Source organism: Manis javanica, chromosome 4 (assembly GCF_040802235.1).
Source record: "Manis javanica isolate MJ-LG chromosome 4, MJ_LKY, whole genome shotgun sequence".
Lineage (NCBI taxonomy): Eukaryota > Metazoa > Chordata > Mammalia > Pholidota > Manidae > Manis > Manis javanica.
In genome coordinates, this window is record NC_133159.1 from 11,739,074 (window position 1) to 11,761,797 (window position 22,724).

Here is a 22,724-nt window from a genome sequence, read left to right on the forward strand (position 1 = left end):
TCCTCTCTGGGTTCCTGGGGCCAGTGGCCTGGCTTTGCTCCCCTCGGGGAGGCACCCCAGAGGGCTCCCACCCAGTCTAGTAGCCTCCGGACCTCCATGGGAGCTTGTCCCAGTCTAGGCTCTGGAGGGCTTTGCCTCTGAGCTTAGGACTGGCCTGGCCGGCTGCTCACAGTGAGCCCCAGGTCAGGAATGGGGCGGCCCAGCTGTGCTGACTGTAAACAATGCTCCACGCCCACAGCCCCCTCAGTCGCCAGAGGCTCCTGCCCCAGATACCGGTCCTGCAGACGCAAGGCGCCATGCCCCACAGGACCCTCTCCTATTTGCGGTCAGAGCCAGGTGGGTGCAACCTTGGTTTTCCTTCTTCAGAAACAACTACAATTTTAACAAGAGCTTAGTATTTATTGAGTTTATACTAAAACACCATCTCTTTGGTTCCTCATAGCAGCCCTGGGAGGGCAGTACCTGATTTTTGTTTATGGATGAGAAAATGAAGGCTTCCATGGGCTTCTCTCCCTGACCTTCACACCCAGGCCCTAGACAGGATGTCCTAAGAGGGCAGGGAAACTTTATTTTGCTCTTACTGGCTGTTCCTGGAGAGAAGACCCAGGTACTGGAGCAGCTCCTTTGCCCTTGCAGCCCAAGTGACAGTCTTGACAGAGCCAGGGACAGTGTGGATGTAGCTGGGGATGTCACAGTCCAAGTCTAAATGCAGTGGCCTCTCTGAGCCTCCTTGTCCTTGGTACCTACCTCGCGGGATTGTCGTGGAGATGAGCCTTGTGCTTGGCACACACTAAGCGCTCAGTGAATGGAGCTGAGCCCTCCTGGACATTTTCAATGCATGGCATATGTATGCTACTGTCAGCTACCTTGGCGTGTGTCAAACCCTTTATGTGCATTACGCAACAACCCTAGCAGGTAGATCCTAATAGCACCACCATCGGTAGATGTGGCAACTGATGCACAGAGAAGTTAAGTTATTTGCTCAAGATCACATAGCTCAGAGACAAGATTTGAACCCAGGTAGGCTGTGACCGACCCTCCACTCTTTACTGTGGCTTGTTAGCTTTTTAAAAAGTCCTACAAACATTTACTTAGTTCCTTTCCCATGCCAGGATAGTGGAATATAAGGCATCTGCAGCCACTGCAGAACTGAGGAGCAGATGGGGAAAGGGTGGGCCTGGGAGGTACCATGGAGGAGCTGGGAGTTGCCTCTAGGCCAGGGAAGGGTGGCTACGGGGATGGTGAAGTTGGTCTGGTAGAGAAGCCCTGGCCTGAGGCTCTGGAGGCCCAGGCCTCCATCCCATCTCTGCCACTGGCTTCAGTGTGACCCTGGGCAAGGCCCTACCCCTCTCTGGGCCCAGGGTTCCCCCCTATACCATGAGGAGTTTGGAGTGACTCCCTGAGGGCAAGGGGCTGGCCAGTCAAGGAGGTGGGGCCTCAGGCTGTGGCTCCATCTGCATTTTGCATCTCCTTTGAAGAGAAGGTTTGGGCCTAGGGTTCTCTGAACTTGTGACTCTGAGCTGGTAGCTCTGGAGGACTTTCTGGAGGAGGAGGCCTGTGGCCTGGGAGTGAGGGAACCTCTTAGGTCCTCCACACTCCTCGGGGTCTCTGACACCCCGCAACCTAGACCTTCTCACAGGTCTCTAGCCTCGTAGGCTGCATCTTTTAACTCCCCTTGCCTGCTGCCCAGGTGCCTTCCAAAAGCTATGAGATGAAGGGGTTCCCCTTCCCTGTACAGGATGCCTGGGTCAGGCAGGAGAGCGGCCTGCGCCCTGTAGTGGTCCGGCGGCTGATCTGGGCTGACCCAAGAGAGGGCCTTCTAGAGCCGCAGAAGAGGATTCAAATCCCCATCAAGATATTTCCAAGCTGGTGACCTTGGGTCAGCTGCTTGGCCTCTCTGAGCCTCCTTGTCCTTGGTACCTACCTCGCGGGATTGTCGTGGAGATGAGCCTTGTGCTTGGCACACTAAGCACTCAGTGAATGGAGCTGCTATAATTATTCCTCACAGGCTGGGGGTGGGGCGCAAGCCTGCACCCAGGCCTATATTTAGCCCAGAAAGGGTGGGGGTACCCCCCCAACTAGGAGACAGAGCGCTTGGCGTCTGGTGGGGTGGAGCAGATGAAAGCGGGTCTGCGCCCCACCTCCGTGTCCTCCTCTTCTGTGGGGCCACCTTGGTGGGAGGGCTCCCTCTGACTCTGACAGCCCAGCCCCCGAGGGCAGCTCTGTGCCCTGCGTAGCCCTCAAACCGCTGTCTGGGGAGGAAGCTGCGGGGGCCTGGGGGTGCGGAGTATTCGGCCCCAGTGGCCACCAGGGGAATTGTCCCCTTTCCAGCCAGGCTGCTCATAACCCAGCTTCACCCCACCCCGGCCTTATGCCCAGGGAGGGGCCTCACTGGGGCCCGGATGCCAAGGTGAGCCTGACCTCAGGTGGGGGTCTGGGGAGGGGAGAGCTGATCCGGCCCCGCCCCCCTAGCTCCAAGCTGATGAGTTTCGGGCTGCAAATAGCCGAGTGGAATGAGTGAGTCACCCGGGCTGGAAATACCGCGCCCCTCTCCCTTCTCCTCCTCCCGCCTGGGGCTAGAACTGCACTGAGGTGCGCCTGGCTCTCCCATTTCAGTAGCAGTAACTCCTGGTGGGGTAGGGGGCGTGGGGGTCCCTCCAGAGAGTACCCAGGCTCCCTGAACCAGCCAGCTTCCAGCCTGGCTCTGCCCCTGGGGCTGTGTGATCCTGGGACAGTCACTCAGCCTCTCTGGTACAAGATAGGCTTTGAGAGGGCAGGTGTCTCAGTACAACCAGCCCACCTTTGGTGTCTCCATGCCTGAGGCAGTGTCTGGCATGTAGAGACTGGCAGTTGGTAGGGTAGGTGCTGCAAGCTTTTTCAGGGAAATAATTCTGGGATTCCTGCTCAGGTGGGGGTCTAGGAGTAGAGGGTGGAGGCCAAAGGAGGCCTCCAGCTCTTCTGACCTTGACATTTCTGTGAGCTCTTGAGCTTTACTTTAGCTCCCACCCCTGCTCCCAGCTTTGAAGGAAGGAAGGCAGGTCTGTGTATCCTGGGGTTTCCCACCTGCACTGCCTCCAGCCCTATCCCAAGTTTGAGAGCCCCAGGCAGGTGAACTCCAGAAGGCTGTGATTCCGCTGTTTATTGTGTGTGGGTGAACAATGCCAGGTCCCTTCCCTGCGCCTCCCCATCAGTAGTCTCCTAAAGGCCCCAGAGTGGCAGACGTGAGAAGCCACCCTACAGAACACTGACCCAGGAGGTTCAGAGGGCAGAGGCCGGGCTTGCCACCTTCCCTAGGGCCCCAGCCAACTGTGAACCACCCCTACCCCTCTCCCTACTTCCATATATGGGAGACTGAGCCAGGGGTCCTGGGGGCACATGGGCCCCTCAGAATGCAGGCTGCCTGGAGGTCCCTGTGCTCAGGCATTCTCCAGCAGGAGCGAGGTTGGGGGGTGGAGGGGGCAAGGGCATAGATGAAGAGGGGCAAGGGGGGGACCCACTCCCAGTGCGCAGAGGGGTGGGTGGCCGTTTCACAGCAGCTTCCAACATCCCAGGTTCAAATCCAACCTTCAGTGAGTAAGCTGGGCATTCAACTGCTCTGACACTCAGTTTCTCCATTGGTAAAAAATAGAGATTGTAAAGCTGAGTTTAGAATGTTCTGAATTTGGCCTCAACCACTGGTAATGCTTAGTACTTGAAGGATAACTGTAGATGGGCATGCGTGTGTGTGCGTGTCCATGTGTGTGTGTGTGCATGTGCATGTGTGTGTGTGTGTGCGTGGTGTGTACCTACACCAAGTCTACAGATTCATAGAGTAAAGAGGGGGAAGGACCAGGGAGGTGACCGACCACTGAGCAGATTGGCAAGAAGCTGGTATCCAACCTTGAGGTCCGTGCTCTCTCTTCTGCCTCTGTTGGGTGACCTGTCTGCAGTGGAGGTAGCCCCAGGAGGCCAAGCTTCTGGGTGGGGGCGAGAAGGACCAGCCCCAGCCCTGGGCCTGGCCTTGCCTAGGGGCACCAGCGGGTAACAGACCCCTGGAGCCTCACACAGTCAGTCACGAACCAGCTGTATCTATATGCAGATGTAACGTGGCCCTGCCCTAGCACAGCTGGCTGGCTGGGGGGCACCAAATGGGCAGGTGGCCTGGCAGCTAGTTTGGGGCTTAGAGGGTGCAAGGGGAGGTGTACCACCATGGCTGTGCCCCTGGACCGTTCAGCTCGTATCATAGGCACCGCTGCTTGTGATCTCTCTCTGCCTCTCCTGCTCCCCTTGGCCAAGGTGGTCGCAGGTCCCGGGTCCCCTGCGCTGCCGAGACTCCATAGATCAAAGGAGTTGTCCGTCTGTTTGTCCTACAGATTATTTGCCCGGAGATCTTGCCTGTCTCAATCCCCCTTCCCCAAAGTGGGTTCGCTGGGGTCTCCCTTCCTTCGTCCCAGTGCCTTTATTCTGGATTAAGTGCAAGAGGCCACATCTGGAATCTGGGATCCAGAGGTGAGGCGAGGGAGTCCCTGGCCTGCCCTGGGCAGAGCAGGAGGCTTGTTACGGGGGGGTGGCCCACCTGGGGTCTGGGAGATGTCAGGGCCTGGGACTCGGGCTGAGATGGAAGCTGTCATGAGGGGGTTAGGATGACTTCTCTGGCAGGCCAGTGGGGGAGGAGGATAGTCGGGGGAGGGCACGGGGAGGGGGAGGCCCTCAGATCTTTATCTCTGTCCGGAAGGTCTGCTGGAGGTGCTCTGTGTGTGGGTGGCGCCGCGCCCGGATGGTGAGGCTGCCGTCCTCCCTCAGGGCTGAGGTCACTGATGTGGGGTCCACGTCCTCTGGCAGCTGGCACTTGTGAGCGAAGGTGTTCATGACCGTGCCGTCAGCTGCCAGCTGGGGAAGGGTGATGGGTCAGGGCAGGCTGCCCCCACCCCTGTCCTGCTTGGGTCAAGCCACACCCCCTTCCCCCCAGTCTAACCCAGCCAGGCCCCCACATGCCAAGAGGTTCTGCTCTCAGGGGCAGAAGGGCTGGTCAGGGTGGTGCGGCTGTGTGCTGCACAGGACAGGCACAGAGGAGGACCGCCAGTGGTTCTGAGGGGCAGGCAAGGGGCCTGGCTGGGGGAGCTCGGAGAGGGAGGAGGCTTGGTGGCAGAATCTGGGGCTTCTGAGCCACAGAAGAAGATGGCACAGAGCAGAGCTCTGTCCTCTTAGAGACCCAGACACACTGGCTATTCACCACCAGAGCTGCGGCCCCTCCCCCATGGCTCGGCCAGCACATAGTGTCCAGAGGAGTCTGGGGCGGCTGAGTCACTGGCAGGGTGGCAGGGCTGGCACGTGCTGCCCACTGGCCCTGGTGCCCTGGCAGGGGCTCCCAGGCTTCCAGCCTCCTGTGCTCAGGAGAGGAAGCTGGGCTATGGGGGATCCAGAAGAAGCCTCGGGCAGACTCTCTCTGATGGGCAGCTACAGCTGTGGCCTGCTGGGGGCAGCGTCCCTGTTCAGGCTGGACCATACCCTCCTCTGGGTGTAGACCACCAGGGAGCTGGCACTCAGAGACCTTAGTGACCCAGTGACCCTGAGACCATGGGTGGAGGGAGTGTGGGGTTTGGAGTGTGTGTGACCCTGAACTTCACGGCCTCTGCTCAGCCTTGAGTCCAATTCAGGGGTCCTAGGATGGGGGCTGTGTCTCTGAATCTGGGAGGGAAGAGGACTTGAAGGGTACTATGTGGGGGAACACCCCCAACTGTCCAGGTGAGCCCCCCCCACCTACTCTTATGCCTACCAGAAGGCCCTCACTCAGCCACTATCTCCCTCTTCCCACCTCGCTTCCTCAGGTGCCCCCTGCCTGCACCCCCCCACCCATCCCTCATTTCCTCAGGGCTCCCTTTGCTGACCCTGGCTCCTAAAGAAACACTCTGGGGGCTTTGGAGCAGAGAGCTGCAGTAACAGGGGTCCTACAGCCCACAAGCTACAGGTGCAAGGCGTCCAGTTTGCCCTGGGATCTTTGGGGGCACTGGCTGTGGTCTGGGACTCAGGCAGGGGTATAGGAGTGGGACCACCAAGCAGAGGGTTCAGGTGTGGAGCCCAGCTTCCGAGCCAGGTGGGTCAAGCTCACCTTCTCAGCCCGCACCTCGATGTGGTTGTTGGAGGTGGTGACAATGATGTCTTCAGGTGAGAAGTCACTCACGTCCACTGCAAACTCATAGGTGTTTCCAAGGGTCTTGATGTTGCCTGGCCCCCCAGGACGGGCTATGGGGAGGGTGGCCATGAGCTGAGCACAGGGCAGGCTTGCGTCCAGAACCGGGTTCCTGGCTCCTCCTCTTGGGAAGAGGGGCAGCCCCCAGGCCTCCCCCGACCCCCGCAGTAGCTCCTAACCCCCTGCCCACCCCTCCTCGCCTCTTGGAGCTCACCTTTTCCATGGCAGGGATGGTGACCCAACACAGAACGGGTGTGTGTGTGTGTATGTGACGCAGCAACCCACCCAAGACCTGGAGGCCAGGGGATCCCCCCACCCCTCCGCCCCATCCAGCCCTCCAGGGCTCCGGTGAGACCTGGCCACAGGCCCTGTGTGGCCATTGGTGTGACAGCTGGCCCCCTGGGGACACAACTGCTTCTTGGAGGCCTGCTTGTTCTGTGGCCACATCTGTCCTGGTAGCTACATGTGGCTGAGCTGTGTGGCACCTGCGTCTGGAGCTCAGCAGCCACAGCCACATCTGGAGGTGCCCTGCAACAGGTGTCCCCTACCGGCGTGTCTCTCTGACCCCCATGGTCCCAAGAACTTGCCTGGGAAGTTCAGGGGCTCGGAGTGGGGCCGCATGAAGCTGCCGAAATCCTCAGAAAACATGCTCAAGGCCTTGTCCATGGGTGGGTCCTGGGCTGGGAGGGCTCTGGAGGCCGAGGAGGCTGAGGAGGCTGAGGAGGCTGAGGAATGGAAGCTTCTCTCCGCTCTGAAGGTGGAGGAGGTCCTGTGGCTCATCCACGGGCAGGCGGCCGGGCCCTGGCCAGGCAGGCAGGGTGGGCAGGAGAGGGGAGAGGATGTGGGGCGGCAGGCTCTGGGGGAGCATGCTGGGCCCTGACTGCCGGCGCTTTATAAGGCCCGACTGTCCCTGGGCTCAGGGCCAGCCCCTTGTCTACCAGCTAAATTTAGGCCTCTCCGTGGCCCAGAGGGGGCTGGAAATCTTCTCCAGTGAGACGGTGCTGCTGACAGTCCGGCACACGCAGGCCCGAGAGGCTGAGCTCACAGGCTGGCATTCCAGGCCGATAACTCCAGCCCGGGGCCTCTGAAGCGGCGGGATGGGGGTGATGCTGTCCTCTTGCCACTCAGACCCCCGTGCCCACCCCAGGATCTTGTGTGTGTGGTGTTTCTGTGCCTCTGTCTGTCTCCCCCATCAGCCTGGGGCTCTCGAAGGGCTGTGCTTCCCCCATCAGACTGCAAGCTCGTTGAGGACAGGGTTTCCTGTATTTTGTGCCCCTCTCCCTGGAAGTTCCAGTCCTTGGTAAGAGAGATTGGGAGTTGGGTGATCAGTGCAGAGGGTGCCAAGCTCCTGGTTCTGGGGAAGGTGGGACATGCAAGTTCAGGAAGTCAGGCGTGGCTGGAGGCCCTCCACCAGGTGGACCCCTGTGAGAGGTGAGGGCTTCTTCCCCCCGGGAAGATAATGTTTACAGCTATCTCTTAGAAAGGACTGAGACAGCCCCAGGCGGGGTGGGGGTGTGTGTGTAGAATGTGCAGCTGTCCCCCTGCCAGCTCCCACAGGGACCCAGTTTCCATGTTTGCCCTCCCCCCACTCTCAGAACATTTAGGGGCTGGAGAGGAGTTGGGCCCGGCCTCAGGGGAGGAGGGCGGATCATTTGGTAATTGTCCTTAAAGATCCAGAAGGTTATGTTCCCAGGAACTGTCTGCTTGACCTCCAGCTCAGAGGAGATGCGGGGCTCCTGATGTGAGCTCTGTGGCATGGCCGCATTTGATCCCCACACAGCTTGGGAAGGAGGTGTTAGTCCCATTTTATAGACAGGGCAATGGAGCCCACAAGGCGGGGCTCGCACACAAGGAAGTGGCCCAGCTAGGATTCAAACCAGGTGTGTCTGCCACAAAGTGCTCTGGGAGGCCGGGAGGAAGAACATACGAGGATGGAGATAGGCTAGCCCAGAAGACCCTGAGAAGCCCTCCTCTGCCCTCCCACGGCTCAGCAGAGCCGGGCTGATGTCAGGAGCATTCTGAGAGGCGTGTGGGCCCTCCGCTGCCGCCCAGTTGCTGTGCGGGCTTCTGTTCTCTGTGAATCCCGCCCTTCCTAGGGCAGCTCAGTTTTCCCCTCCCCAGAGGAAGCCTCTCTGACTGCTGCAGCCACACCGAGGGTCCCGGCCTGGACCTCCCCCACACAGTGGTGTGCCTTGGTCTTCCTGTGTCTGTGACCTCTGCTGTGGCCTCACTCCCCTATCAGACCAGCAGCTCCACTGAGGCAGGGGTTTGCCTCTCTCCCCTTTAGACTCCTGAGGTGTGCACTGTTTTTCTTGTCTCTGGCCTCCACAGAACATCAGCCTCGGGCGGGGGGCTCCACCTACAGGGGTAATTACTGGTTCTGGTGTTCCATGGCAGTAGGGGCAGTGTAGGGCATGGGGCACAGCTGGGGGCCGGGGCTATGGCTGGAGTGAGTAGGGTCTATCATTCCAGTGGAGATTGCAGCCTGGCTCATGTCACCCCCTCTGGCCTTGTCCGAGGGGTTCCAATAGGCTGCCAGGAAGTTACCAGCATGAAACGAGATGGAAAGAGGGTGGGGGCGGGGGTGGGGGGCCCAGAAGCCTGCGGCCCGCCAGGGAAACAGGAGCCAGTGGCTAAATGCAGACACGCTGTCATGGTGCTGAGGGCCTGAGTCACTGCTCCTGGATGTCAGATCTCGTTACCCACCCCTGCCCACCCTTCCTCCTCCCCCCTCCTCCCCATCCCTGAGGTGTCACCCACACATGTACTGGATCCACTGGCTTCATTGGCCAGGAAGGACTTCAAAAGGTCATCGAGGCCATCCCCCTGTCTCTGTGCATACCTCTCCCTTCAGATCACAAGGATAGAAGGAGCTTCAGAAATGATCAATGCCTTGAATCCCAAACCTGCCGGGATATCCCATCACCCAGGGAAACTTTAACAAAGACAGCCTCTTCCCCCTGCACCCCAAGATTGTGATTTGGGATCTTGGGGAGGGACCAGAAATCTGTTCTCATTGGTTCCCCACACAGCCAGCCCACAGGCCAGTGTTCAGAGACCACTCATCACTCAGCAGGTATTTTTTTATTGAGCACCTACTATGTGCTAGGCACTGTTCTAGGCTCTGCGGGACTCTGGTGGTTGAGCTGCTCTGGTATCAAGCCTGCTCCTACTCTCCACTGCTGCCAGAGCTTGATGGGGGTGATGGAGAAGTTGGGGCCTGGCATGTGGGGGAAATGGCTTTGGGAGGGACTGGCTATGGATACTGCATCCCTCTGTTGCCCTCTTTCCAGTTTCCTGGTGCTCCCAGGACCAGGGGGTGAGGGTGTGGACATAGGGTGCTGGCTGGCTGGCCAATGCCAGCTGTAGGATTGTAGTCGGCAGTTGCCTGAAGCCAGAGACCAGGGTTTGGGATGTCAACAGGGCGGCCAGTCATCCTGCTACTGTACACAGTCAGCAGGTTGTGGGTGGCCAAGGCAACACCGACTCCAGGTCTGTATGGAGCAGCGACCTCCACACCCGCCCACTCCTCACTCCCCCACCTCCCACAGCACACAGCATATGCTCCTGTTGGGGACTGACTTGGCTGGGTGTTTAAGGGAAGAGGGAGCTCAGGGTCCCAGGATTTTAACAAGTCATTGAAAGGCCATCATGATTTCCAGAAAGGAGCTTTGGCTAGGGGGTGGGGGAGGGCATTGTCCCAGATCACTTGCCCAAATCTTCCAAAAGTGGCATCAGACTCGAATCCTCTGCTTTGCACCCAAATCTTTTGCCCTGACTCATTAAACCCTAGATGCTGGAGGAGCTCCAGGCAGTGGAAAAGCCAAACAATCTAGTCGGGGTTCAGCCTCTGCTGTGTGACTTTAAATGAGTGACTGGACCTTTCTGGTCCTCCATTTATCATCTATGAAATGGTAATGGTGTCCCTGACTCACTAGGATGCTGGGAGGATGAACTGAGTCGCAGACATAAAGGGCCTGGCACATTGCTGGTACATAACCTGTGCTTGTCCACTTGCTGTGCCCCCCCCCCAATGCCATCACTCCTACCTTCTGTCAGATGAAGCCTGTGGCATTTCTGTAGAAGTGCTGAGATTTGAGAGGCAGTTTTCTGAGACTGGAAGGGTTGGACATGAAGCTCAAGTCCAAGTTACTTCCAGGCATTGGAGGCCCCCGGCTGCCATAATTCACTGCTCCTGCTTCAGCTTGTCAGCCAGGACAGGACAGTGCAAGGTTGTGAAGGCTTTGGAAATCTCAGATCTGCCCCTTGACCTCTGTGACCTTGGACAAGCAGACTCACCTCTCTGAGACTCCACTTCTTTGAAACAGGATGATACTGCCCACCTCACTGGGTTTCCGTGGGCAGTTGCTGATTTGGGGGAGGGCTGAGTACCACGCCTGGCACATAGCAAGTCTGCAGGGCTGGTAGCGCCCCTTGCCTTTGCCCGACTCCTTCCTCCTGCCCTGCTGGCTCTCTCCCCTCTCCCATCTCTGCGTTTCCAGCCCCGCTCCACATCTGAGCACCCAGGGCCCTGGCCTGAGGGTCAGGCTAAGGGTCCCCAACGAGGACCTGTGCTGTCCAGCTGTGTGTGGGAGCCCCCTAGCCTGCACACAGAGCCTGCCGTGTGGCTGCGCGGCGCACTCTGCGTGGCTGTGGTGGATTAGGGAGCCCTTGTTCATGGTCCCTCCTGGCTGCTCTGGCCTGCAAGGATCAGCTGGCCTGGGCAGTTTCAGTTGGTTTCTCAAGGACATTCCTAATGGCCACAGTAAACCCCAGCAGGGTGGGGGGTGGGGGTGGGGGGAGAGAGGCCAGTATGTTGATTGGTGGAGCACACACCTGTCCAGGTGTACCTGAGCTGCAGCCAAAGGAGCCTCTGTTAGAGGAGGGCTGGCTGGGGCCACTGCGGGGCAGACAGACAGAGGTGAGTAGCCACTGGGTGCAGAGCTGGGCCTGAACTTGGACAGAAACTGCCCGGGCAGGCGGCTTGCGGGCGGGAGCCAGCACTTGATTCTGGGGTTTTCTTGCCTCTGTGCCTGAGCAGAGGGGAGGGGGTTCAGGAATGGACGTGGGACTTAGAGCAGTGTGTGTGGACTCTGCAGTGAGAGAGACTGTGCTGGACAAGGAGGCTGCTCTGAGCACAAGAAGCAGCCAAGCACCCAGGGAGGGTGGGAGCGGCGTCCCCGGGGTGGGGGAGGGGAGCAGGGCACACTGAGCCTTAGGGGGTCCTGCCTTGACCAATCTGCTGTGGGACACAGCACAGCCAGGACCCCTGACCCACACACATGTACCCTGGGTGACATCCTTTCAGTGACGAAGGCACACCAGGCCCGTGGCCCCTCCCAACAACTTTGTACACACATGCGCAGGAAGACACCCTTTCCTTCTTATCTGGGAGGTGGCAGGGCTGGAAGGGCCAAGTGCGGGGTGTGGGCACTGCAGCAGCTCACCAAGGGGCTGTCTGGCTCTCCGTGCCATCAGGGCCCTGATGGAGGAGCTGGTAGGGCTGCGCGAGGGCTCCCCAGGAAACCCCGTGACTCTTCAGGAGCTGTGGGGCCCGTGTCCCCGCATCCGCAGAGGCATCCACGGTGAGAACTGCGCCCCCTTCCTCTCCCTGGGCAAGACCCCTGGGGACTTCCCCTACCCAGGCCCCACCTCACCTGCCCACCTCGAAGCCCAAGAGCTGCCCTCCTGCTGTTATGTGTCCGGCAGGGAGGAAGGGGTCTCTCTACCTGTCCATCCGTCTGAGGGTGGGAGGTGCTAGGTGCCCTCTGTGTTTGGGGAATGCAGCCCCAAGACCCGATCACTTTGTCGAGGGCCTTGCTGGGGGCCCAGTGGGGGTTCCCTGGCCTACACCAGCGGGCCTGTGGGACAGCCCCCAGGCCCCAGGGCGGCACAGGAGTCTTGTTAGACGCTCCTCTTCCCTAAGCTTATGGACCCTGTGGAGATGCTGGAGAAGCTGTTGTTTCCAGCACTGCCTCCCAGCCCCTGGCCCCTTGGTCATTCTCCCGTAAGACCCCCAGCGAGGGGCAGGGGTGGGAGGGAAGAGGGCAGAGGCCCCTGGCAAGGCCCATAGGCCTGGCACCCACTCTGCTGCCACCTCCGCTTGCCACCAGTCCTGCTGTGATCCCAGACCCACCCTGCCCCTGCCCTCGCTGCTCTAAGCCTGAGCAGGCCTCCAGGGCAGAGGCTGTCCATGTCCTCATGCAGCCCTGGGCTGTGACTCTGTGCCCCTGCCCCAGGTGGCCTGGAGTGGCTGAAGCAGAAGCTGTTCCACGTGGGTGAGGACTGGTACTTCCTGGCGGCCCTTGGGGTGCTCATGGCCCTGATCAGCTACACCATGAGCTTCGCTGTCGGGCGTGTGGTCCAAGGTAACTGGCACACACACCTGCTCTGGACACAGGGCCTCCGAGCACGCTCTCTGGATGCCAGCTGGGCCGCCAGGTGCAGCGGGGCAGGGGAGGGCTCTGGGTGAGGAGGCGGCCTGGGTCTGGTCCTGGCTTTGCTTTTAACTTGCTGTGTGACCCTGGGGCAGGAGGAGTCTAACACACCTTTTCTGGGAGACTGGCTCAGATGCCCTCATGAGTACCTGCTAAGCACCAGACATTCTCATGATGGCCCTGTGAGGAAGGTGCCACCACCAGCCCCTTTGGCAGATGGGGAAACAGGCTTGGGGAGGTTGAGTCCCTTGCCTGAGGTCACTCAGCTAGGGAGCGGCTCCTCTTGTGGAACCGCTGCTCACTGGGTGGACGGACCTGGGCCTCCCCTCCATGAGCCTCCACGTCCTGGTCAAGAGGTGGGCACCTGAGGGCTGCAGAGACTGCGATGTCTCCCTGCCTCCTGGCCACCCCCAGCGCACAAATGGCTGTACCGGGAGATTGGGGACAGCCACCTGCTCCGGTACCTCTCCTGGACAGTGTATCCCATGGCGCTCGCCTCCTTCTCCTCCGGCTTCTCTCAGAGCATCACGCCTTTCTCTGGAGGTGAGCCCAGCCTCCAGGCCATTTGCTGTGCGCCTCCCACCGCAGCGCCCACTGGTTGAAGCCTTCTCATTTCCCTTGGGGCTTCTGATGGGGGGAGGCATGAAGCCATCACCCTACTGCCCAGCCAGAGAGCAAAGCTCAGAGGAGTCATGTCACTTGATGGAAGTCACACAGCGAGAAGGCTAGCAGGTCACTGTTGGCTCTGCTCCTTTTCTGAGGGCTCCCTGGGTGGTGACTGGGAATACTGGTGGCAGGTTTTCCAAGGAGAGGCTAGTGGAAGGGCTCACAGCTCCCGTCGGCTGCTCAGCCCTGCCTCCCTGGAGGGGTGGCCTGAGATCCTAGCCAGAGCTGGAAGGCCCAACTGCAAGAACACGGACAGCTTAGGTCCGCGCTCTGACTCTCGGCCCCTGCATCTGCTAAATGAATTTACCGATCCTAACTCACAGGTTTAGGAGGGCCTGACCAGATCCGGACATGGAACGCTGGGCAGGCTAAGGTGTTAAGAGTTTGATCTACAGATTGTCCCACCCCTTGTCCCCTGGCCATCTCCTGCCAAGGTTCTGGAATCCCGGAGCTGAAGACCATCTTGTCAGGTGTGGTGTTGGAGGACTACTTGGATATCAAGAACTTTGGGGCCAAAGTGGTGGGCCTCACGTGCACCCTGGCCACCGGCAGTACCATTTTCCTGGGCAAAGTGGTACGGTCACCCCAAAGCGTGAGAGCACCCCATCCCGCCACCCTCCTGCTTCCTCTGCCTTTTCCCCATCGCCCCACTGAAGCTGGGTTGGTGGGGCCTCAAGCCAATGCCTGCCTTTGGGGGCTCCGTCATGGGGAGGAGGCAAGCCAGGTCCCCAGAGTGTGACACAGGAGCTCCGGATACTGAGGAGGAGGGTGTAGGTGGGGGCCATGCTGTGTCTGGAGGAGGCTCCCTGTGCCCCCCAGCCCTGGGCCCCAATGACGAGAAGGGTTCCAGCTTCCCCCAGGGTGTGAGCCGCGTGCCCTGTGCCCACTCCACCCCACACAGGGCCCCTTTGTGCACCTGTCTGTGATGATCGCTGCCTACCTGGGCCGCGTGCGCACCAAGGCCATTGGGGAGTCTGAGGTAAGGGGTTCAGGGAGGGCCCCTTTTGGGTGAACGAGGAAGGGGGCGGTGGGGGCTGCCTCTCAGCCTGGACTCTGATCCTCCCAGAACAAGAGCAAGCAAAACGAGATGCTGGTGGCTGCGGCGGCGGTGGGCGTGGCCACAGTCTTTGCCGCCCCCTTTAGCGGTGAGACCCTCCCTCACGCCCCTCCCCTGCACCCCTTCTGTCCTCTGACAGGGCCAGCCTGGGCTCCCTCCTCCGCCCCGTGGTGGCGGACCCGGAGTGGGGATGGGGGCTGACTGGCCTTGGTTCTTACTGTGTCCGTGAGGCTGCGGCCCCCAGGCATGGGCGCCTCAAGACCCTTGAGGGTAACGTTAGACAGACTTGGGCCTGAAATGCAGCTCCTCCATGTGACCCTGGGCCAGCGAGTGCAGCTCTCTGAGCCTCATCTCCTTGTCTGTAAAATGGGGGTCACGATCGTCCCCCTCGAATGGCTGTTGTAAGGACCGAGCTGGCTGAGCAGGGCATGGACGGGCGTGTGCCCTGGGCCGCGGGCCTCCTGCCCTGCCCTCCCTCCCTCTCCCCAGGATCCAAGGGAAGGGGTGGCCCCATCTGCAGGTGGTCAGAGAGCAGGGCCGGAGGGTCGGGGCGCGGGGCCCAGGCGCTGCGGCGGTGGAGTCTAAGCCCAGGGTCACCGCCAGGCGTCCTGTTCAGCGTCGAGGTCATGTCCTCCCACTTCTCTGTGCGGGACTACTGGAGGGGCTTCTTCGCTGCCGCCTGTGGGGCCTTCATGTTCCGCCTCCTGGCTGTCTTCAACAGCGAGCAGGGTGAGCCCCCCCGGACGGCCTGGCCCCCTGCCGGCCTCCCCTCCTTCCTCCTGTCTTTTCTCCCCCGCCCCTTTCTTTCCTTTCCTTTCCCCACCTCCTTGAAGGAGGATGGAAGGGGGCTGACCTGCCCTGGGCATGAAGGAAGGGCCCTGAGGATAGAAGGGGACAAAGCAGGCCAGGGAGGCAGGGCCGGTTTGTAGGGCCTTGAACGCCAGGACAGGGTGTTCTGGGGCAGGACCCGGCACCACCGCTGCCTGTTAACTCTGCCCCTTGGTTTGTCTGGGGTCCCCGATCCCCACTGCCTTTCTTCCGCAGAGACCATCACCTCCCTCTACAAGACCACTTTTCGGGTTGACGTCCCCTTCGACCTGCCAGAGATCTTCTTTTTTGTGGTGCTGGGGTGAGTGGGTGCCTTGGGCCCCTTGAGAGCCCAACTGGGGGCCGCCCCCAGGCCTGAACTGCTGCCCTTGTTCCTGGGGAAGGGGTCTGGCCTCACTTCCCCTCCCCGCAGGGCCATCTGTGGCATCCTGAGCTGTGCTTACCTCTTCTGCCAGCGAACGTTCCTCAGCTTTGTCAAGACCAATCTGGTCATCTCCAAACTGCTGGCCACCAGGTAGGCTCTGGGCGCTCCTGTCTCCCCAAAACTGTCAGCTTCCTGAGAGCTCTCTGCCCTTAACAGAGAGCCCCACCCGCTGGCTGCACTGCCACCCTCCCGTTGGTCCCCCCAAGCCTCCCTAGCCCACACCCTCCTTAGGTGTGTAAAGCCCCCATCCCCTCATACACCCCTCCCAGGCCCCCACAGTCACTGCTCCCCCACTTACTGGGCTACCAGCCCCTCTAGTTAATCCCCACCTCCTGAGTCCTATCTCCTTCACTAGCTGCGCCCCCCCAGGCCCCCTGCCCCAGGCGCCTCCCTGAGAGCCCCGCTCCTCCCCAAACCTTGTCTGCCTCCTGGCATGGGCACTTCTGAGTCAGCCTTCCTCTGCCTGCGGCGGCCATGCACTGGGCCCCACCCGGGCCAGGCGGCTCTGTCCTTGCCCCCATTCTGCCTCTGCCGGATTCTCCTGTTGGCCCTGCCCCCTTACTACCCAAGTGTGTTGGGGGGAACCACAGGCTTCTTCCCCCCCATGGGGTCTGGCACAGCTCAGCTCCCGGCCCTCTTCCTCTTGTTTCTGCCTCAGTGCCAGTGCCCAGGGGGGTGGAGCCTGCCCCCGCCCTGTCCCCTCCATGAGGGGGAGGGGGCCGCACGGGAGCTCACCCCACCCTCACCCCCACAGCAAGCCTCTGTATTCCGCGCTGGCCGCCCTGGTTCTCGCCTCCATCACCTACCCGCCCGGTGTGGGCCGCTTCATGGCCTCTCGGGTAAGGGGCGCTGGGCTGGGGTGGCAGGAGGGGGAAGCCCAAGCTTACCTGCTTTCTGCCCATCATCTCACCTAATGCTCGCGACACCTGTAAGGGGAAGCCCGTGAGCCATCTTACAGATGAGGACACTGTAGCCCCCGGAGGGGCTCTCCCAAGGCCCCCTGCCCCGCCAGGAAGCGGCACAGGAGGGCTTGAAGCCGGGTCGGGAGGTGAGGGGTGGCGACAGACTGACTCCCGCGCGGAGTGCTGACCTACCCCTGCCCAGCTGTCCATGAAGGAGCACCTGGACTCACTGTTTGACAATAACTCGTGGGCGCTGATGACTCGGAACTCATCCCCACCCTGGCCCACGGAGCCCGACCCCCAGAACCTGTGGTTGGAATGGTGCCACCCACGGCTCACCGCCTTTGGGACCCTTGCCTTCTTCCTGGTTATGAAGGTGGGTGCCTGGGATGCCCCAGGGTGTGCAGAGAGCTGCAGTCAGCCTCGGGTGGGATGGGGCTGTGCCTCCCCACCGCATGCAGCACAGTGCCTGGCCTTCCCCCCAACTCGCTGACCTGACTCCTGCCCACTGTGTGGTGCTGGGCAGGCCACTTCAGCTCCCTGAGGCTCAGTTTGCTTGTCATTGAAGTGGCGTCGTTTCGTTATTGTGCCTTCCTCAAAGGAGAGGTTGAGAGGGAAGGAAGGGAAGGCCCTGGCATGGTGCTAGGCACACAGTAGGCACTTTGCCAGGGTGTGGTTCCTTCCCTGTCAGTGTTCCCTAATGCCAGACCCTGGCGATGGGTGTGTGCCTGGGTGTCCTCTTTCTCCCTGGAGATTCCCCTGCCCACTGTCCAGTCCCTCCCTTGCCCACTCCTGTCCAGCTGTCTCTAACCTCTGCCCCTCTGGGGTCCCACCACCCACAGTTCTGGATGCTGATTCTGGCCACCACAATCCCCATGCCAGCTGGGTACTTCATGCCCATATTCATCTTTGGTGAGTCTGGAGTCCCGAGAGTCTGAGGGGTTTGGGTTACTGGCGTGGGGCCATGGCTCCTGGCCTGCCCCCTGCCCTCCAAGATGGTACTGAGGGTAGAGAGATGGGGGCTGTGGGGGCCAAGGCGGCCTGGCTGCTCCTCCTCACTCTGACTCTGCGGCCAGGAGCTGCCACGGGGCGCCTCATAGGGGAGGCTGTCTCTGTTGCCTTCCCTGAGGGCATTGTGTCTGGAGGCACCACCAGCCCCATCATGCCCGGGGGCTACGCCCTAGCAGGTGAGGGGACTGGGTCCTCCCCGGGTGGGCAGACATCGTGGGGTGGGGCTGGGCCTGGAGAATAAGCCAGTGGTTCTGCAGGGCATGGGGAGGTCACGGAGCATTCCAAGGAGCGCCCACCGCTCCCTGAGCCTCACCCCCAAGCCCATCTTGTCCACGAGGCCCCCTCCTCTCCTTTACTGCTCTCCCCCTCCCAAAGCCCAGGCATGCGGGCATTTCCAACAGGGGCCAGCATGTGGTGTCCAGACAGGTCCCATCCTAGTGCACGGCCATAGCTACAACGGCAGGCTGTGCCCTTTGCATGAGGCTGCCTCCCGGCCTGAGCCACCCTGCCCCAGCTCTGTCCCCTGCAGGGGCAGCGGCCTTCTCCGGGGCTGTTACCCACACCATCTCCACGGCGCTGCTGGCCTTTGAGCTGACTGGCCAGATTGTACACGCACTGCCTGTGCTCATGGCCGTGCTGGCGGCCAATGCCATCGCTCAGAGCTGCCAGCCCTCCTTTTATGATGGCACCATCATTGTCAAGAAGCTGCCGTACCTTCCATGGATCCGGGGCCGGAGCATCAGGTGAGCAGTGCCCGCCTCAGGCTGGTTGACAGGGGTGATGGGGTCCAGGTGGGCTGGGGATGGAGGCTCCCCAGAAAAGCCCACTGCAGCTCACCTTGGACATGGCGGTGCAGGAGGGGCTGACACACAGCTACCCTTTTGTCCCCACCCCTGCTCTGCTCTCCTCGCTGGGACACTAGGAACTAGGGGCAGAACTAGAGCTTGACCAGATGGGACCAGAGCAGCCCGTTTCCAGATAAGCAGGACCAAGAGGCTCTGAGAGTCCCGGATCTAAGCTGCAGCTCCAAACATGCCAATGGCTGCCTTGCTCCAGACCTCAGTTTATCCATCTGTAAAATGGGGATGGTTACTCCAGCAATTTTCAGACTTAAAGCTGTTTTTTTCTTTTTACCATAAAACTTTTCTTCAAATGAAATTCTCCAGGGAAGGCTTTTGAATAAAACAGACTGAAGTCTGGGGGGAGATAGGAGTCCAGGGGGCTGGAAATCCAGAGCCAGGCTGTACATAGGTTCCTCTCCACCTTGGGGTTCTAAGAGTTGCTCATTCCAGGAATCTCTCAGTCCCTGCCCACCCTTGAGAACCAGCAAAGCTCCCCCGGAGTACCCCTGCCTCGTCCTGGGGCCTGGATAGCCTCCCCTCCAGGACCTAAGGGGAGCACCCTGGTGCCTCCAGCTCTCACCGGGTGATTGTGGAGCACTTCATGAATTGTACCATCACCATGCTGGCCAAGGACACACCGCTGGAGGAGGTGGTCAAGGTCGTGACCTCCACAGACATGGCCGAGTACCCCCTGGTGGAGAGCACAGGTGCCCAGCAGGAAGGGCGGGGGAGCATGAATGGGGTGGGGCATTTCCTCTTGGACTTTGGAGAGTGGGGCCCAGGAAAGGGTAAGCAGGGCATTGGACCTGTCAGACACCCAAATCTGAATCTAGGCTCTGCAACTGTGTGAGCCTGGGCAAGTCACTTCGCATCTCTGAGCCTGTTTCCTTATCAGTAAAATGGAGATAATAACCATCCTTCCTTGGGGTGGTTGACATGTTTAAATGACAGTCAACAGGAGGCTTGTCAGACACTCCTTGAGTAGCTCTTGGACTTCTAGAAACTAGGCCTGGAGCGCATGGAGAATGAGGGTGGGATTATGGGCACACTGCCAGGGTCTCCCAGAGGCTCCTTCCCTCAGTCTTGCCTCCAAGCATCCCCCAGCTGGGTCAGCTCCCTAATCCCTGTTGCCGTGAGAAAAACATCTTTTTAAAGAAAAAAAAAAAGGAGGCCCCTGTTAAAAGACACATAGGGGAGTGACTCCTGAGGAAGGATCTAGCTGGAGCGTCATTTCCCACTGGGGAAAGAAAGTACACTGTGAGCGGGAAGGATAAGGTTGGTGGGGGGATAGCCATGTCCTCTCAGCGCCCCTGTCAACCTGTACGTCGCCTTCGTGCAGATGAGCCGAGGTGTACACTTTGCAAGCATAGCAGCTGGATTTTGGTCCCTGCTTGCCCTTTGGGCAATGTGCACAGCGGTATGGGCCACCCCTGTACCCACCAGAAGAGGCATGACCATTTATGAGCAGCGGAACCATGGTAAACCTCTTCAGCCCTATGAACTGCAGTTTCCTCAACTGGCAACTAGGGACCAGAGCAGTATGGAGTTGTCAGAGGTTCTCCCGAATACCAGGCCCTACCCCCCACCCAGACTGGGACACCTTTGACATTATCCCATAGAACATGCCAAATACCCCATTTGAAAATATTTGCATATGGATGACCCCTCGTAGAGGGTCTCACCTGCTGGGACCTCTGAGAAAAGTCCACTGCTGCCCTTAGAGCTGCAGGAAGCACAGCTCCTAACCAGTGCAAGCACCGGCAGAGGGACCCTACTGCTCACCCCAGTAATAGTTTTAATTGCTTTTTTTGGAATGGGGAGCATTTTAGATCTAGTTATAAAGTGTTTTATTTTACTGGATAAAAAGCAAATATAACAGGCTGTCCCCTCAAAGTTGAATACCTGCAAACTCCAGTGCTGCCCAGAATGAGGCTTGCCAAGCCCCCAGCACACAGTAGGACCTCAGAACATGGTAGTTCTTCTGGGTTCACATGTTCACTGGGCTGAGCCAGGTGTGACACTTCCTATCAGAAACGAGGAAAAAAGATCCCAGCCCTGACACACAGACGTCTTCAGGCAGGTGTCCCAAATCTGCTCCTGCCTGGAGGCCCTTCCACTTGGGGAATCTCAGGGCTGGCAGGTTACCTCCCCGCCTTCTGGCAGCCTTACCCAGCTATCCTCAATCACCACACTCCAAGTCAGAAGCTGGGGCAAGACAACTGACTTCTCTGTGCTTCTGGGCCTCAGTTTCCTCTTCAGTAAAAAGGCTGATAACAGCTCCTGATTTATAGGCCACTGGAGGTTCCTGAGCAACGAGAGCACCCAGCATGGCTCTTGGCAGGCAGTAAGTGTCCAGTAAAAATAAGTTCCTTCTTTGTAATGTGGCTCTCTCCTTCTCCGTCTGCACTTCAGAATCGCAGATATTCGTGGGCACTGTGCAAAGAGCACACCTGGTGCAGGCGCTCCAGGCTGAGCCATCTTCTTGGGCTCCAGGACACCAGGTGAGTAGTCGTATGGGGGTGTTGGGAGGGGGACAGGGTCAGCAAGGTTATGAGGACGGGATCAGCTGATCCTGTGTGGGAGAGGTGGTTTGAGAGGGGCAGCCTGGGGAAGGGGGAGGCTGGCCCAGACCCCCATAACCCTTCCCCCATCCCCAGCGGTGTCTCCGGGACATCTTGTCTGGGGGCTGCCCCATGGAGCCAGTGACCCTGCAGCTGTCCCCAGAGACATCCCTGCACCAGGTAACGGGAAGGATTTAGGCATGTGGTCAGACAAGGACAGTGGGGTGGAGGAGAAGCGCCCGGGAGGAGAACGCAGGCTCCAGCTTCTCTGACATGCTTTGTGGCTTTCTGTTCCTCCCTCATCTGCAGAATGACAGAGAGCGTTTCCTCATCCCCAGGGTTGTTAGGATGATGCAGAGACTAGGGAAGGGGGAGCGCTTGGGAGAGTTTGGAAGCCTCTGCATGGAGAGGGACAGTGGTTAAAAGTATGGCTTTGCACTGAGGCACATATAGGTTTCAGTTTCGGGTCTACCATATCCTCCCTATGTGATCTTGGGAAATTACTTAATCACTCTGAATGTTGATCCCTTGCCTCCTGAAAGCACAGTGCTTGGCACATAGGGTTGAAGAGAGGCAGAAGCAGGTGGGGACCTGGGGGTGGTCCCTAAGCCCTGTGTCGCTGGATGAGACAGTGGCAGGTGCTGGATAACTGGTCCTTTCCTCTTGTTCCTTGTGTGGACTCTGGGGACCCCTGGTGGTCATATCAGGCATCGCAGGCCCAGTGTTGGTCGCACACCACCCTCATGCCGGGCCCCATTCCCCCAGGCTCAGAGACAAGGGCGTGGGCACCACTGGGACAGAGCCCTGGCCGGGGCCTCTGCCTCTGCTCAAAGTCCCCAGAATGGGTTGAAATTGAAGCCGGAGAGGCGGGGTGGGAGCCACCTGTCCCCCAGCGTTTCCTAACAACCCATCCTCCAGGCACACAACGTCTTCGAGCTGTTGAAACTCCAGTCCCTCTTCGTGACATCTCAGGGCAGAGCTGTGGGCTCTATGTCTTGGGTGGAGGTACCAGGGTCCTGAGGGTGGGGCAAAGTAGAGGAGCAGGCTCGAGCAGCCTAGGGGTGGGGTGGGGGCACCAATATCCTCCCATCCAAATTTGGAGGGTTCTCATTGGATTCTGATGAGCCCCACTTCCCGGCCCAGATGGCCAGTCACTGGGCCCAGCTGCTTCTGTTTGTGCGCCGGCCAGTGGCCAGCCCTGCCATTCCCTGGGTCAGTGATCCCATCTGTGCCATGGGGAGGCACCGACTCTAACATTCACCCCAGAATCAACACTTAACAGCCATCAAAGTGAAGCCCCGGCTCTCAATCTCCTCTCATCCTCCCTCCAAAAAAACCCCTTTCTCTGTTCTAGCTGAAGAAAGCAATTTCCAACCTTACAAACCCACCAGCCCCAAAGTGAGCCAGCCTGGCAAGATGCAGCAGGCCACCTCAGCTGCCGTGGTAAAGAAGACTGGCAGAGACCCTGCCTCTCTCCCCCCATCACAATATACCCCTCCCGTCCAGCCCCACGCACTCCTCGGCAAAGCAGGCAGCTCTGACCCAGAACCGAAGAGTGTCCCATCCTCACCCTGTCCCACCCTGGGTGCTACATGCCTTGGGGGAAGGACCCCACCCTGGACAGAGCTCAGTGTGCGACAGGAGGTAACAGTGGTGCTCAATGAAGGTTCACTGAATTCACAAGAGATTGGCGTATGCTGTCACCAAGGGCAGGCACAGATGCCTCTGGGAGTTGTATAGCTCCCAACCAGAGGCTCTTGAGAAAAATAAAGCTGTTTGCCAGAGCTGCAATCCATCTCACATCTCAGGTTCAAGGGTGTTGACTTG

At 59.6% G+C, this 22,724-nt stretch overlaps 2 protein-coding genes across 5 annotated transcripts; one reads left to right on the plus strand and one right to left on the minus strand.

Moving 5' to 3' along the window:
* The first annotated feature begins 263 nt into the window (after window positions 1–263).
* Window positions 264–22,697, plus strand: LOC108400534 (chloride channel protein ClC-Ka). Of its 4 annotated transcripts, none has more exons than XM_017665945.3 (20): window positions 264–336; window positions 11,648–11,754; window positions 12,409–12,537; window positions 13,021–13,149; window positions 13,707–13,846; window positions 14,174–14,251; window positions 14,339–14,417; window positions 14,933–15,058; window positions 15,374–15,458; window positions 15,570–15,671; window positions 16,336–16,420; window positions 16,686–16,859; window positions 17,326–17,395; window positions 17,560–17,670; window positions 18,009–18,237; window positions 18,910–19,043; window positions 20,749–20,837; window positions 20,994–21,077; window positions 21,816–21,902; window positions 22,252–22,697. In XM_017665945.3, exons 2-20 carry the CDS (start codon window positions 11,655–11,657, stop codon window positions 22,297–22,299), a joined length of 2,079 nt encoding a protein of 692 aa, XP_017521434.2. In that variant the 5' UTR covers window positions 264–336; window positions 11,648–11,654; the 3' UTR covers window positions 22,300–22,697. The 4 variants fall into 4 exon arrangements, with proteins under 4 accessions (XP_017521434.2, XP_017521433.2, XP_036855847.2 ...); XM_017665944.3 differs by lacking the exon at window positions 264–336 and adding an exon at window positions 11,020–11,090; XM_036999952.2 differs by lacking the exon at window positions 264–336 and adding an exon at window positions 11,020–11,090 and having other exon boundaries at window positions 18,024–18,237.
* Window positions 3,125–7,054, minus strand: HSPB7 (heat shock protein family B (small) member 7). Its single transcript, XM_017665947.3, has 3 exons — window positions 6,757–7,054; window positions 6,089–6,222; window positions 3,125–4,869 (listed from the first exon to the last, which is right to left on the minus strand). Exons 1-3 carry the CDS (start codon window positions 6,947–6,949, stop codon window positions 4,690–4,692), a joined length of 507 nt encoding a protein of 168 aa, XP_017521436.1. The 5' UTR covers window positions 6,950–7,054; the 3' UTR covers window positions 3,125–4,689.
* Window positions 22,698–22,724: the final 27 nt, after the last annotated feature.